At 36.5% G+C, this 17,500-nt stretch overlaps 1 protein-coding gene across 2 annotated transcripts in view; it reads right to left on the bottom strand.

Moving 5' to 3' along the window:
* LOC106868186 (uncharacterized) overlaps nucleotides 1-17,500 on the bottom strand; it is an 88,667-nt gene that overhangs the window by 26,148 nt on the left and 45,019 nt on the right. Inside the window, exons 1-2 of one of the 2 annotated variants that reach the window (XM_089361093.1) lie at nucleotides 6,579-6,738; nucleotides 5,480-5,904 (exon numbers count right to left, since the gene is read on the bottom strand). In XM_089361093.1, coding sequence (XP_089217219.1) covers nucleotides 5,480-5,687 — 208 coding nt within the window. In that variant the 5' untranslated portion in view covers nucleotides 5,688-5,904; nucleotides 6,579-6,738. Of the gene's footprint in view, nucleotides 1-5,479; nucleotides 5,905-6,578; nucleotides 6,739-17,500 lie in introns of those variants that run through there. The other variant, XM_089361091.1, reaches the window with a different exon arrangement.

The raw sequence follows: 17,500 nt of genomic DNA, 5'->3' as shown, positions 1-17,500 counted from the left end.
CTTTAGCAACCGTTTTGCTGAGCTACAATTAAAAAAAAAAAACAAAGACTTATTCTGTTTAAAAACATATTGTGTAATAAGATATTGCTTCATTTAAATGATATTAAAGTAGAGTAAAATCTGGAATATATTGATGGTCTACTGTCGGGGAAAATGAGAGTAGATATAAAATTTCGGAAAATTGTTTAAAATCTATTTAAAATATACCATTTTTGCTTGGTGGTTAGTCATATAATCTTCGTTGGTAGTACGCAGTGTTAAGTAGGTTGCATATGAAGACAAGAATGGGCACACTAAATTTTATTTGAATATTTAAAATATTTTATTAACCTGCATCTTTTATATTTACTTGTGTAAATATAAATAAGTTAAATGTAGGAATGCTCATGTGACAACGAACATATTAATTGGGTGTCTTGTGTAATACGACAGAAGCTAGACAATATTATGAAAGTTGTGCATAGACATTGAAGACAAAATGCGTAGAAGGAATTTAAATCGCCGGATATGGTTAATGCCCGTTACTCGACACTCCAATTTATGGTTAGTGCTTTTTGTCGACTATGACATAAGCCAGTTAGATGAGAAAAAGTAAAAGAAGGTCCCTGTAACTTAACAGTTCACCAACAAAGATCAACAGAATACTACCAGACTTAAAATTAGTCAATTTGTTCGACTAAACCATTTAAGGCGGTGCCCCAGCATAGCCGCAGTCCAGCGACTGAGATAAATAAATAAAAGATAAAACTAAAACAGGTGAGGAGGAACAATTTCTTCAACATCGAAATCACTCTTCATTAAAATGAGGAAGAAAACGGAAAGACAAAAGACGAACAGAGATTATTTTCTTCGAAAATCAAAAATCTAATAGATAAAATTAAACATCTCTGATTCCACGCATACTGTGACAAGTTTAAATGGCACACTGAAAAAAAAAACCCTTTAAGATTCATTCAGAATATAAACAACATGCGAATGATAGATTGATAGTAAAATTATAAGTATAGCATTATATCAAAATTGAAAAAGGATAGCCTCAAGGTATTGATGTCTTTCAGTATCAAATATCTTCGAAAATTAAAAACAAAAGAAAAAAAAGAGGAAAAATGCTTACTGGTGCATTTGAATACAATTTGAGAAATAGTTAAGAGAGCAAAGTAGTGGAAACTAAATCATACAAAATATCTCCTTGCTTTTTTATTTCTTTAAATCATGTCCTATTATAATTACTGCATGTTCTGTTGCCTTCATAAAATATGTGCATTCATACAATAGTGTATACCTGAGCATATGTACGTGCTTCTATGTGTGTGTGTATATATGTGAGCACTTTTACATTTTTAAATACATCTTTCCATTTATTGTACAATGTCTCTTAACCCTCCCCATCCTAATTTGTAAACGTGTCATGTATTTTCCTTCACATTCCACCATATCCATCTGCTTGTTGGTAATCTCTAGTTAAACTTTCGTATTTCTATATCGCTTCGAGCCCTTCCGGCTAATAGATAAACGATTATATTTATTATAAGGCGGCGAGCGGACAGAATTGTTGCCATGCCGGAATTCAAATTCCGCCGTGGACTACTTTACCTTTCATCCTTTTAGGGTCTTTAAAGCAGTTGAGCACAGGGGCTGATGCAATTGACTAGACCCTCCCCACAAAATTTCAGGCCTTGTGTCTATAATAGCAAGGACTATTATCATCGGTGTTGTTGCTGTTAATGTAGTCGTTGTTGCTACTGCTTTGGTCGTTGTTTCTTGCATAAATATTTTAACACAGTGGAGGCGCAATGGCCCAGTGGTTAGGGCAGCGGACTCGCGGTCATAGGATCGCGGTTTCGATTCCCTGATCGGGCGTTGTGAGTGTCTATTGAGCGAAAAACACCTAAAGCTCCACGAGGCTCCGGCAGGGGATGGTGGCGAACCCTGCTGTATACTCTTTCACCACAACTTTCCCTCACTCTTACTTCCTGTTTCTGTTGTGCCTGTAATTCAAAGGGTCACCCTTGTCACACTGTATCACGCTGAATATCCCCGAGAACTACGTTAAGGGTACACGTGTCTGTGGAGTGCTCAGCCACTTGCACGTTAATTTCACGAGCAGGCTGTTCCGTTGATCGGATCAACTGGAACCCTCGACGTCGTAAGCGACGGAGTGCCAACAACAAATAGTTCAACACAAAAAATAGATAAATCAATAAATAAAAGAAAAAGAAATTGAAGCGTGTACAAGGTACCTTAATAAATTGGATGACTCAACATGCACTGGGTCAATGAGTAAATATATATTTTACTTTACTTCTCGTTAGAAACGGATACCATCTAATTGACTTAATTATTATTTATAGACACACTAACAGTAGGTAGGCGGCCTCATCCGAATTATTAATAAACAAAAACACCCACCCCGGTGATAAAGATACTGAGGTCCAATGAAGCAGCATATATATAATATATATATATATATATATATATATATATATATATATATATATATATATATATATATATATATATATATATATATATCTTCTGCTCGTAGACAACCTACTTATTAAGATACCGACTATTATATTTTGATTAGGGGCGTTACCAGCGCAAAAAGAGAAACACTTCATCTAATTAGAAGTGGCTCAATATCATAATAGCTGATATCTAACGTTGGTGCACATAAAAATATGTTCAGGGGTGGTGCACTGTCGATTAAATCAACCTCGGTATACAGTGGCGCATAGTTTATTTTATTATCTCTCCGCTTCCTTCGTACGCGTATGAGCCAACGAAGCGGCCTCTCAAAGTCGGAGGTGTCCAATGATACAGCCCGCGATAATATTTAGTCCCGGCCTCGTGTTGATGTTTGTATATATATGTATATATATATATATATATATATATATATATATATATATATATATATATATATATATATATATATACATACACACACACACACACACACACACACATATATATATATATATATATATCAAAGTCGGAGGTGTCCAATGATACAGCCCGCGATAATATTTACTCCCGGCCTCGTGTTGATGTTTATATATATATATATATATATATATATATATATATATATATATATGGGAGAATTTACGATAAAATCAACAGACGAGGACAGGTGGTGTAAACAACAAAAGGATGTATTAGTTTAACGCTCGGTAATAGAGAAAGTCTTTAACGTTTCGAGCTACGCTCTTCAACAGAAAGAATAAAGAGAAAACAAGGAGAAAAACACGGAGAAAAAAAATTTGAATGTCGTGGTCAGCGATCTATCATGGCGACTATATATATGTATGTATGTATGTATGTATGTATGTATGTGTGTGTGTATATACGATGAGGGTGCTGAAAAAGATATCACGAAAGGCCTGGTTGGAGGTCCAACCCTCCGAGTTCTTTTACAGGGCTTAGAAAAACTGAAGAACCACTGCAATAAGTGTGTGAATCTGAGAGGAGAATGTGTTGAATATAATCGTAATTAACTGATCTTACTGTATTTTCTTTTACCCAAAGCCAAAAACTTTTCAGCACTCCTTCGTGTGTGTGTGTATCATTTGCAGGATTGATTACCATACGTGTATTTTTCCATGAAGTTGGACATACATCGTTACCAAGACTGCCACAGTTTGCACCCATACCGAGGCCATCGGCTTACAAAGTAAAGAACTTCCTTGTTTTTTGATATTCCCAAAATGTCTAATATGTACCCAAGAGAAATCATTGCATTTTAATAGTCTAAATGTCTATATCTTATTTATTTACATATTTATGGTGCTTTTGATATTTTTGTCCTAACTACACCTAAACGTCGACGACAAAACTCTCATTTTAACAGAAACGACCAATGGCATGTGTTTATTTAGGGAAGATCTCAAAAGAAGTTAGACACGCCATATTTTTTTTAATCTTGTGATAGCAATCTTTGAAGAAAAAAAACGGAAAACAGAAGAAAAATGGAAAAAAATGACGTTTCAAAAAACTATAATACATTTTCCTTATAATCAACGCTATATTTTTTTCTCTCTCGATTCTCTTTCCCACAAAATTTCATCCCATATTCGATGACAGCTCCAAGATAGTGTATATATCTTTTTTCTTTGTGTGTGTGTGTGTGTGTGAGTGAGTGATAGTGTGCGCGCGTGCGTGTAGTTGACTGGGTGGTCCAATGAAATCAGCTTATTTAAAAAAAATACAACTACGTTTTCTGTTTCGAATAACATAACTAGTTATCTTCCAGCGCGAAAAAGACCAAAAGACATAAATGTTATGCATACATACATATACACATACATAGGTCGTACGTATATGCATATATATATATATATATATATATATATATATATATATAAGAGAGAGAGAGAGAGAGAGAGAGTAATACATAAATATATACATACATACTACATACACACATGCACACACACACACACTCACCCAATCAAACGACACTTTAAACGGATCCAAATCGTCAAATTTCAATTTATCGAAATTCATGTTATCAAGAGTAATTAGTTTTTAACATGCCATGGAGACAGAAACAACAACCACTACCAGAAGAACAAATTGGAGTTCTGGAACTTTCTGTAAATGTTCGGTACAACGAAACGTACAAAAGAGCATTGCTTATTCAAGTTATTTGAATCTAGAAACAGAATGTTCTTCATAAACTGACGACCAGTCTTTTTTTTTTTTTTCGCTTCCTCTTCCTTCTGAGAGAATCGTTAGAACATTGGACAAACTGCTTAAGCAGCATTTTTTCTGGCACTTTACGTTCTGATTTCAAATGTTGCTAACATCGAATTTTGCCTTTCATTGTTTCCGGGTCTATGATGATATTGATTACTTCCGTTAGACTAAAAATTACTGGCCTTGTGCCTAAATCAGAAGCGGAGCAGACAGAATCATAAATCAGTAAACTGGCAGAATTGTTAGCACGCTGGACTTAGCGGCATTTCTTCCGGTTTTACGTTCTGAGTTCAAATTCTGCCGAGATTGATCTTGACTTTCATTCTTTCGGCTTTCATGAAATTAAGTACCAGCTGCGTGAGCACTGCGATTGATGTAATCGACTAGCCCCGACTCAACAATTTCAGACCTTGTGTCTATAGTAGAAAGGAGTCTTATATAGAAAGGTGTAGCGAATACAGGCAACAGAAACAGAAACAGTTTGCAGGATAGATAGGGAGTTAAATAATCCTTTCTACTTGAGGCACAAGGCCTGAAATTTGGGGGAGAGAGGACTAGTCAATTACATCGACCCCAGTATTTCACTGGTGCTTAATTTATTGACCCCCGAAAGGATGAAAAGCGAAGCCGACCTCGGAGGAATTTGAACTTTGAACGTAGTGACGGGCGAAATACCGCTAAGCATTTCGTCTAGTGTGCTAACGAGTCTGCCAACTTACCGCCTTAATAGAGAGTTAAATAATGAAGGTTAGAAAAGAAAGATAAAAAAACTACTTACCAAAAGCCATCATCATTGTCTTCTTGAAAGTAAACATCGATTTGAAGTGCAGGGAACGACATATTCTAAAATAGCGGTTCAGACTTATGGCAGTGAGAGACATGACACTGGCAATAAAACTAACCATATTTATGTAGCCCAACGCAACACAATCATCCTCCGTGAATGGCCAAATTCCTTTGAATATAGAGAAAATGGTCAATGGCATATTCACCACAGTGACTACGATATCCGATATAGAAAGACAAAGGATCAAATATGTTGAGCTGTTTCTTAACGAACGTGTCCTTAGTATTACTGTACATAACAAAGTATTACCGAAAAACGCAAACAAACAGATGATGATGAGTAGGATTCCCTCACCTACTGCTTCCGCACTAGGGGCCGGTTCCGATGTAGTAGAACTGTTAATATAGTTTTCTGTCCTGAAATATACCAAAAGAAAGGTCATCATTAATAATAATAATAATAATAATAATAATAATAATAATATTTCTATTGGAAGCACAAGGCCTCAAATTTGGGGGAAGGGATTAAGTTGATTATATCGACCCCAGTGCGTACTTATTTAATCGACCCGAAAAGATGAAAGACAAAGTCGACCTTGGCGCAATTTGAACTCAGAACAAAATACCGCTAAGCATTTTACCCGGCGTACTAACGATTCTACCAGCTCGTGGCCTTAATAATAATAATAATAATAATAATAATAATAATAATAATAATAATAATAATAATAATAATAATAATAATAATAATAATAATAATCCGCTCTACTAGAGGCACAAGGTCTGAAATTTTGTGGGAGGTGGGGCAGTCGATTAGATCGACTCCAGTACACAACTGGTACTTAATTTATCGACCCCGAAAGGATGAAAGGGCAAAGTCGACCTCGGCGGAATTTGAACTCAGAACGTTGCGTTTGCAAGTGTGAGTTTGTATCTGTATATGTATATGTGCATGTATATATATATAGGTGTTTGGCTATGTATGTTTGAGTGTGTGTGTGTGTGTGTGTGTGTGTGTGTGTGTGTGTGTGTGTGTGTGATTAGAAGTTACAGTGATTCGGTACATGCAGAATTACCGTACATGTACTCACAGGTGTTCGCGGAAGTGGGACAAGTTGAATGAAATGGGTCAGGTTGAATACCCCTCCCACAATCATCTCGACTCCTTTCAAAACGAAAGCCCTTAACATACTGTATGTCCCCTTTTCCACTACGATCTTGTTTCTAAACATAAAACTATCATTCATAGAATACATGGAAACTTCAAAGAAACCGTTATAAATATATGAGCGTGAGTGAAGTTTAGAACAAGTTCAGCGTTGAATAATAACGACGGCGTTGATGGTGGTGATATTGATGATGATGATGATGATGATGATGATGATGATGATGATGATGAGGATGAGGATGAGGATGATCGTGATCATGATGATGACGACGACGACAACGTCGATTTTTTGAGCTTGCGGCTAAAAACTTAGCTCAATGCAAAAACAAAAGACAGTGGCGATTTATAGGTTTATAGACACACCTGTAAACAATAAAATGACAATTTAACAACAAAACTGATAAGAAAATGGCGACAAAATTAGGCGCAGGCGAGGCTGTGTGGTAATAAAAGCTTACTTTCCAACCATGGTCTCAGTGTGTGTGTGGCATCTTGAGCAAGTGACTTCTACTACAACCTCGGGCTGACCAAAGCCTTGTGATTTGGTTTGGTAGACGGAAACTGAAAAGAAGCCCGCCGTATGTATATATATATATATATATATATATATATATATATATGCTCGTGTGTATATATGTATATATATATGTGTGTATATGTATATTGTGTTATGTGTATATGTATATATTTATGTGTGTGTGTGTGTGTGTGTCTGTGTTCATACCCCTAAATACCGCTTGACAACCGGTGTTGGTGTGCTTACTTCGCTGTGACTTGGTGGTTAGGCAAAAGAGATCGATAAAATAAGTACCAGGGTCGATTCATCCGACTAAAAATTCTTGAAGACGGTTCCCCAGCATGGCCGCAGTCTAATAACTAAAACTGGTAAAAAAAATAAAAGATTGAAGATAATATCGGACAACCAAAGAACGCTCCGACCTGGACCACCCCGATCATTAAAGGGCATCCCAGGTAGCGGTACTCTTAATACGAGTACTATTAATAATAATCCTTTATAATATAGGCACAAGGTCTGGAATTTCGAGGTGGGAAGGGCTAGTCGATTACATCAACCTAAGTACCCAACCGGTATATATTTCATCGACTCCGAAAGGATAAAAGGTAAAAATCGACCTCACAGGAATTCAAAATCAGAAAGCAAAGCCGGACAAAATGCCATTAAAGAATTTGTCCAGCGTGCCAACCATTTTGAATGGTTCCGGATTCAATCTCACTGCGTAGCAACTTTGGGGAAGTGTATCCTACAATAGTCTCGGGCCGATTAAAGCCTTGTGAGTAGATTTGGTAGATAGATTTGGTGAGTAGATTTGGTAGATAATTTTCTTTATTAGCCACACAGGGCTGAACACAGATGGGACAAATACAATGTAGAGTTTTTCTTTTCGATGGGGGCGAAAAAAAAAAGGTAAAAAAAAAATAGTAGGGACGACGATCAAAAGGAATCGAAAACGTTTGGGGTATGTACAAGAAAAAGATTTGGTAGATAGAAACTGGAAAAAGCCCATCATATATAGTAGTGGACAAACAAACGTAAAGAAACGCGCGCACACACACATACACACACTCACACACACACACAAATATATAACAGGCTTTCACACAGCTTCCGTCAATCAAATTCATTCACAAGGCTTTGGCCATTCCGTGGTCATAGTGTTATAGTATGATAGAAAACAGTTGGTTAAAAGTTTCCCACTGTGGGACTGAACCTGAAACCGCGTGACAGCAAGGTGAGCTTCTTAAGCACATAGCCATGCCTGCTACTTTGAATGAAATAATGAAACCAAAAACAAATCATATTTTAACAACATAAACATTTTTTAATGACCCAACGAGTATAGAACCTCATTCGAGTCTTTGTGGCTTTCGTCGGTGTTTACAATTTCGTTCCAGTTGTTTTCAAATTTGGTAGATGGCTTAAGTTTTGTATACCAATTATGAAAATGAAATTTATTGTTCCCATAAATCCATAATTAAAAAGTTATTAGCCTTTGAAATTTGCAAAATTTGTGTATTTTAGCCAATCAGAAACGAATATTTTATGTATCACCGTGGCGAAAATTTCTATTTCCATAGTAACCAAAGCAAAGAAGCACCTCGTGTTACATAGCTGATTGCGAAGAACTGTTTCCATACTAACCGAAGATGCTGTGCATATGCACAAGGAGGACAAGGAGATACGAAAAAGATAATTTACTTTATAAAATACTAGTTTAATGTTTTGACATGCCGATGCCCCCCCCCCCCACACCTGATGATGGAAGAGGCAGCGAACGTGCTGTTTTGTGATTGGCTGAAAATTTTGAAAATTATCAAACTTTGAATACCTGTAACATATTTGCAACATTATTCTTGAATAAATGAATAACAAATTCGGATTCAGCGTCAAAAATTACATCTATATGATACATTAAAAAAATTTTTTTAAAAGATAACTATAAACAGGCACGGAAACCACAAATATTCCCCTCATTTGGCAAAAATAACCCAAGAATTCATTACGGAAGAAAAATAAATAAATAAATAAAAACAGAATACTAATAGAAACTTTGGCTGGACGTTCCCTAAGTCCTATATTTTAATGATCCAGCGAGCATAAAAACCTTATTTGTCAACAATAACCCAAGAATTTATTACGGAGGATTTTTTTGGTGGCGGTGTGGGGGGAATTTCCAGCTATGAAATATTACGGGAAGGAAATAGACAGGTAGCTAAGCCAGGAATGTATAAGTATCTATGAAGGCGGAAGTATCCGGATCAATGGAAGCGGACATTTTAATATATATATAATAATACAAATAATATGTGAGTATATGCATATATACGTACATGTATGTACATACCTACATCTACATGTATATATAGAAGCATATCTGGGTACAGGACGTCACAGAAAAAACGTGGACAAAATGAAAAACAGAACATAAACAGAGCACAGAAAACAGACAGGCCACACACACACACACACACACACACACATATATATATATATATATACGACGGGCTTCTTTCAGTTTCCATCTACCAAATCCACTCACAAGGATATAGTAGATGACACCTGCCCAAGGTGCCACGCAGTGGAACAGAACCAGGAACCACGTACATTTATGTCTATAAATTTTTGTGCGTGTTTGTGTATGTATGTATGTTTGTATGTATGCATGTGTGTATATATGTGTGCATGAATATAATGTATGTGTGTGTGTACTATAAAGTATATATTTATAGTAATGTGAAATCGTTTTTTTTTTGTCATATCTTATCTTTTTCCCTATATCAAAAACTGAAACTTATTCCCGTGGCTGTTTTTCTTCTCCCGTTCACTGTTTTTACTTCGAATATTAAGAAGGCAGACACGATTAACACCTAAACAAAACAACAACTACAACAAGAAAAGCATGAAATAAAAATGATTATGTGTCGATGACATACGGGGTAGAGGGCTAGCTACCTTGAGTTTAGTCACCGCCAGTATAATTAAACATAAAAAGTACAAAACAGAAATTTGATTGATAGCCGTCCCACTATGATGTTTGATCGTCGGGTAGAGTGTGGATAAAGGGATGGGAGTAAGGATGGCCAGAAGGGAAAACTGTCAAAGTAGGTCAGTTAATTTCAGTCTTGTTTCTATAAATTATTGGTTCTCAAACATTTTTTCACCTGTGGTTCCATTTGATTACCGTTTTATTCTGGTGGACCCCCCACAAAGCCAGAACTATGATTATATTGAATTTCTAAAAATTTTAGGTTCGATAGAGTTTTAAGAGAATCAGGTGTTTTTTCAAGTTGACAATGTTTTTCTTAGAATATAGGAAGTACAAAGTTTTTGTAGTTACAAGTCTAATTTACAACCAGCAAAAAAAAAAAAAAAAAAAAAATGGCGGGGGGGGGGGTCACGGGGTCACACAAGCAAAATAGTAAATTGGGTTCATTATAGTATTTTAAGGGTTCATGAAATTTTTTTTTTTTTGCTTTAGATGTATTTTATTACTAGAAACACTAACGTTTCTTTCTCTGGTGTTTTACATAGTTTAGCCTCCACAAGGGAATGTGTGACACACAAAATAGGAATTTGGAAAGAAGTATCGATAAAATTGGTTTTAAGACATCGAATGGCAATGGGGATCCACCTGAATTTTAAAAAAAATAGTAATCAAAGGGGGCCATAGTTAAAAATAATGATCGAGAACTACAAGTTTAGAGTGTATAATACTACGTCAACTTGAATGCCAAATAAATATGGTAGATGCGCTCGTACAGAACCGGCCTGCGACGAAATAGCAACAGCAGCAGCGGCCGCGGCGGCGACGACGACGACGACGAGCGAATAGAAACATTTCACCATTAAGATTACAGTAACATAGTTTCTAACACAGTTTCCTCGTCTTAAATAATAGAAATAATATCTGTCAAAATTAAAACAAACATAAAGCAACAACAACAACAACAGCAACCCGTTACCCCAACTAAAGACAAAACCATTCCTTTTATTCTGAAGAATTCCTTGTTATGTATTAAACATATGGTGTAAATAGACTACATTCCAAGAAGCACAGTAAAACAACTATTGTTAGTTTTGTCGGGATTTTAGGTCTTGTTAGCTTTTTACTTATCCGTTATTATTATTATTATTATTATTATTATTATTATTATTATTGTTATTATTATTGTTATTATTATTATTATTATTATTATTATTATTATTATTATTTTGATGGAGGTGGGAGAGGTTCCTCCCCCTCTTTTCCCTTGTTTGGTCTGTTCCGAATTATTTAGAATTGCTTGATGTTTGATTTTATTTCGAAAAATTTCTTCAAAACTTTCTATGTAAATACGTGTATGTACATTACTCATACATACACACATAACACACATATATATCCTTATATCTATCCAGACACACAGGTTCACGCACGCACACACACACACACACACAAACACACATACACATATGCATATATATATATATATATATATATATATATATATATATATATATAGGTGTAAATATGTATATGCATGTATGTATTTATGTATGTATGTATGTATGTATGCATAAATGTAAAGATGAATATATTTATGTATGCATGTATAGATGCACACGGACATACAGTCTCACAGACATGCATTAATCTATCTATCTATCTATCTCTCTATCTATATCACAATTAAAAGGGTAAAGGATTATCAATTTATTAATAAATTAATAATTAATAATTTTTACCAAGCCCTTCGGTATATAAGCACCATTATCGGTGAGGAACTTATTTAAAAGTTCTTATACATTTATAAACAAAATTAAGGGATCAGCAACAGTTGCTTCACCACATACCGAAGTTCAGAAATAGCAGCTAAAATGCTGAAACTCCAACAGATAGCATTACCTGTAACTCACAAAGGCAAAACAAGAAGAAAAGAATAACGAACTAAACTAGTCATAGTTAATCATATACATGTTTCTGGCTTAGAAGGAAAAACTCTTCATTACCTCATCAGTATGATATTCCAGTTGCAAATTCGACGATGCTAGCAAATGTGCATGTGTGACCGAGCGCCATCACACAATCGGCACAGTTTGAAAACATCTCCAAACTTACATAGGCCAGCTAGCTCATCATCCCTCATTTTAGCTGCTATTTCTGAACTTCGGTATGTGGTGAAGCAACTGTTGCTGATCCCTTAATTTTGTATCTATATATATATATATATATATATATATATATATATATATATATCGTGGCTGTATAATTAAGAAGTTTGCTTTCCAGCCGTGTGACCTTCTGTTCAGTCCCACTGCGCGGCACATTGGGCAAGTTTCTTCTACAATAATCTCGGGCTGACCAAAACCTTTAGAGTGGAGTTGATAGCGGGAAACTGAAATACTTAAAATATCATCTCTGTATGTATATGTTTGTGTATGTGTGCGTGCGTGTATGCGAACGCGTGCACGTGTGTGTTTTAACTTTACAAACGTATAATAATCAGATATTTGATTTTCGACAAGTGCCTTCAACTACAGCCTCGGGCTTTGTGAATGAATTGAGAAAACTGGCAGGTAGCCCATCGTATACATACATACATATATACATACATACTGCATGCATAATACACACACATACACACACGTACATATATGTATATGTGTATATATATTCATACATATATGTATCTGCGTGTGTATACACACACACGCGCACACACACACACACACATATAGTTGGAATTTACAAAAAACAAAAGACGAAGACCGGTGTGTAAACACCAAACAGGTGTATTAGTTTAACGCTCGGGAAGGTGAGAAAGTCTTTAACGTTTCAAGCCTACGCTCTTCAACAGAAAGGAACACGAGAAAGAAGGGAGAGAGTAAGGCTTTAGTGGCTAGCGGTCAATCATGGCGATATATATATATATATATATATATATATACATATATACATATATAACACCCCATCGCTTACGACGACGGGGGTTCCAGCTGATCCAATTAGAAAAGCCTGCTCGTGAAATTAAAGGGCAACTGGCTGAGCACTCCACAGACACGTGTACCCTTAACGTAATTCTCGGGAGATTCAGCGTGAAACAGAGTGTAACAAGGCTGGTCCTTTGAAATACTTATTTTTGCCAGTTGAACTGATTGGAGCAACGTGAAATAAAGTGTCTTGCTCAAGGACACCACGTACGGCCGGGAATCGAACTCGCGACCTTACATCGTGAATCGAATACCTTAACCACTAAGCCACACGCCTTCATATATATATATATATATATGTGTGTGTGTGTGTGTGTGTGTGTGTGTGCGTGTGTGTGTGTGTATGTGTTTGTGTGTGTGTGTGTGCTGCTTGTTTTCCAACTGCTCGATGATCGGTGTTGGTTTGTTTACATTTCTGTAACTTAGCAGTTTGGTAAAATATTTGGTAAAATAATACGAATAGCTTGCCAGGCTTTTAAAAAAATAAGCAGTGGAGCCGGTTTAAAAGACGGTGCCCCAGTATGGTCGCAATTCAATCACTGAGACAAATACAAGAAAAAGGACTGTGTGTATTACGGAATGGAAGCTGTGGCAAGCATTCATTTCTTTTCCTCTGCTTACAATCCAACAGGTAGCATTAAATCTTGTGGAAGTAAAAAGGGGTGAAAAGTTAAACCAAACATCAAATTTGGGTCAGTAGGTCACGTGTTGACCCCGACTTCGAGAATTTCAAGTTTGACAAGGCACAAGACAACAAGACAAGTGGTTGAAAGGATTGGAGGAGGGGGGTCAGGGCAGACTGTCTAGTCTACATGGGGATTACTTGAAATAAGGTGGGAGAAGTGGGGGTAGAGAAACCGCTGCGAGAATTGAAAGAGAAATAAAGGGAGAGATAGGGAGGAGAGGGAGGAATGAGGGAGAAAGAGAGAGAGAGAGAGAGAGAGAGAGAGAGAGAGAGGAAGGGGGGTGTATGAAAGGTTGAGAGGTTAAGCAGATCAACAATATTGTTAATCTTTACCTTTTATTCGTTTCAGTCATCGACTACGACCATGCTGGAGCACTGCATTGAAGGATTTAGTCTAGTGGCTCCCAACCATTTTCTTTTTACCTATGGATCCCTTTGATTCCTGTTTTACTTTTCTGGACCCTCATGGCCTTTCTGTAGAAGTATGTCCAATTTATTCTTTTATTCTTTTACACGTATCAGTCAATTTGACTGCGGCCATGCTGGAGCACCGTCGTAAAGGATATTTAGTCGAAGAAATCGACCCCCAGGACTTATTCTTTGCAAGCCTAGTACTTAGTTTATCAGTCTCTTATTTGCCGAACCGCTAAGTTACGGCGGACATAAACACACCACGGATCTTAAAAGATCACACACACATATCCATATAAACACACATATACATATATACATATACTAATATACACACACATATATATTTCTTTAACTTTCTAAGACATCTCAACGCTTCTAAAAGCAAACTTCGTTTGTTTGTTTACGTTTATATATATATATATATATATATATATATATATTTATTATATTATATATATATATTATATAATACAAATAATAAATGAGTATATGCATATATACGTACATGTGTGTACATACATCTACCTGTATATATAGATGCATATCTGGGTACAGGACATTGCAAACAAAACGTAGACAAAATGATAAACAAGTACAGAAAACACAGGCCACATAGAGAACATTTCCTTCATCAGCTGCCACTATTCTAATACTGGCGTTTCGAAGAGTTAGGGCAATACGACGGGCTTCTTTCAGTTCCCGTCTACCAAATCCACTCACAAGGCTTTGGCCGGCTCTAGGTTATTGTAGAAGACGTACGTAAATCTTAACAATAAAATCTTATTTGGGACCACAAAGGTGATGCTGATTCCGGTTGAGAACAATCGGTCTAGAACAGTGTTTCTCGGCCATTTTTTGCGTATAGGTCCCTTTTGATTCCCATTTTACTGGACCCTTATACTTATTCAGTATTTTTTAAAATTCCTATTATATTGTCATAATAAAATATTATTAGGAATTGTATGAAAAAAAAAAAATTGTATGAAATATTTTGTGTATTGTAGAAATATAAACCAATTTATTGCAGATAAAATTTTAACAAACAAAATCTCATATAGACCCCATAAAGTTCATGTGGACCCCGGAGGACCCCGGTTGAGAACCATCGGTCAAGAATCAAACCCGAAACTACATCACGTCTTTAGGAAGAATAAACTCAAACACGTCAATTTCACACACACTCACAGCCCATGTCTGCACTAAATTTAATGAAATAACTATGAATCAGACAGAAATATATCGACACCACACAGGATTCCAACACAGATTCCAACCAGCCGTACCACCAGTTCAGTTGCCTATCTCGCCCGATTAAAGCCATTTTTTTTCTCTCTAAATTTCATATTTTGTTTCCTCCTTAACTCTCAACCTACACAGTCGGACGTTTTTTAGACAATAAGGGGTCGACTAATTCGACGTTAAAGGCGTCGATTTGGCTGGGTATTTTAGGGAACGACACAAAAGCCCCCACACCGACGTTAACATGTATACATGCATACATAGTTACACATACACGCGCCGCACACACATATCTATCTTTACAGTTTCTCTCTCTCTCACACACATGCATATATATATCATACTTACATACATACAGATATAAATATATATGTGGATGTATATGTGAATGTAGGTGTGGATGTCTGTGTCCACACATAAATAGTGAAGTTGTTACTCTCTTTCTCTCTCATTCTCTCTATATATATACACACACACGTACGTACATATAACTAGTCGACACTGTTTTCTACTAAATAAACGACTGACTTGTCACAGCAACCTAATTTATTTTAAATTCTACCACTAATCTCTCTCTCTCTCTCTCTCTCTCTCTCTCTCTCTCTCTCTCACTCTCTCTCTGCTTCTCTAACATACACTCCTTGTCTTTCTATTTCACTCGTTCCTCTTTTACTAGCTCTTTCTATCTAACATCCAGACGGCTTCCATCTCACTCTTTCTCTCTCATTTTCACAGATATTTATGTCTCTCACTCCCTCTTTTCATCTCTTCCTCTTCCTTTCTCTCTCACACGCACACTCTTTGTCAATCTCTTTCTCATACTCTTTTTTTGTTGTTCTCTCTCTCTCTCTCTTTCTTTCCCCTCACTTTATATATCTTCCTCTCTCTTCGTCTTTCACTCACTCATCTGTTCCTACCTATGTCTGTCACAACACACACACACACACACACACACACTCAGGCTACCGCTTCTCCAAGGCACTGCTCGAAGGACGGAGAGACGACTAACAGCTGTAGCAACCACCTCAAAAACAGTAATTCCCTTGACATCTTATAGTAAACTTAAGGCATGTAATCGAGCAACGACAAAGTACCCTCAACAAACAAGAATACTACATATCTAAGAGGACACCTGATAGCAGAAACGGGCAACCTTTTACGAAAAGCGGGCCGCATGAGACATGGCTCGTTACCATCAGAAGAGTAGCACTGCTCAGAAAACTGAATGTAATTTTTCATTTGGTGTGCTATTCAGAAAGTTCCGCCGGCTGAAGGTTGACCATGACTGGTTCACAGAATGTTCCTTAATACCGATGTTCTTTTATTCAATTATTTGTTCCAGCCATTTGACTGCGGTCATGCTGGAGCACCGCCTTTAATCGAACAAATCGACCCAAGACTTTTTTTGCCGGACCGCTAGGTTACGGGGACGTAAACACACCAGCAGTTGTCAAGCGATGGTGGGGGTGCAAACACAGATACACAAACACATACACACACTCACAAGGCTTTGGTCGACCTAAGAGTATAGTAGAAGACACTTGTCCAAAGTGCCACGCAGTGGGACTGAACCCGGAACCATGGTGGTTGGTAAACAAGCTACTTTATTTCATAAATATTTGCCATAAAGGCATTACAAAGAGGGGACGAACAAGAACAGACAAACATAAAAGGGATGAAGTAGCTGTATCGATTAAATATTTACAATTTTAAATATACAATAATAATTTGATTATATTTACAATGTTCAATTAAAGCATTGCTCATTACAGATGCAGTTTATAATGGCTTTCCTGATGGATAGGCATCCGACCACATATATATTGGGTTGGTGCATAATTATTGCTGCTTTTTTTCAACAAATTTTATTCAACAAAAACAATAACAACATGTAACAAAAATATCTTTAAATGATTATTCCGAACATATTCACCATCTACTTCAATTACTGCTTCCCCATTTGCTTGGCAGACGGTCAGACCGTCATTCAAAGATGTATATATATATGACAGGCTTC

Source organism: Octopus bimaculoides, chromosome 12 (genome assembly GCF_046866305.1).
Source record: "Octopus bimaculoides isolate indiv1 chromosome 12, ASM4686630v1, whole genome shotgun sequence".
Taxonomy (NCBI): Eukaryota; Metazoa; Mollusca; class Cephalopoda; order Octopoda; family Octopodidae; genus Octopus; species Octopus bimaculoides.
Note: the sequence above shows the minus strand (reverse complement) of the source record. Positions and strands in the feature narration are given on the sequence as shown.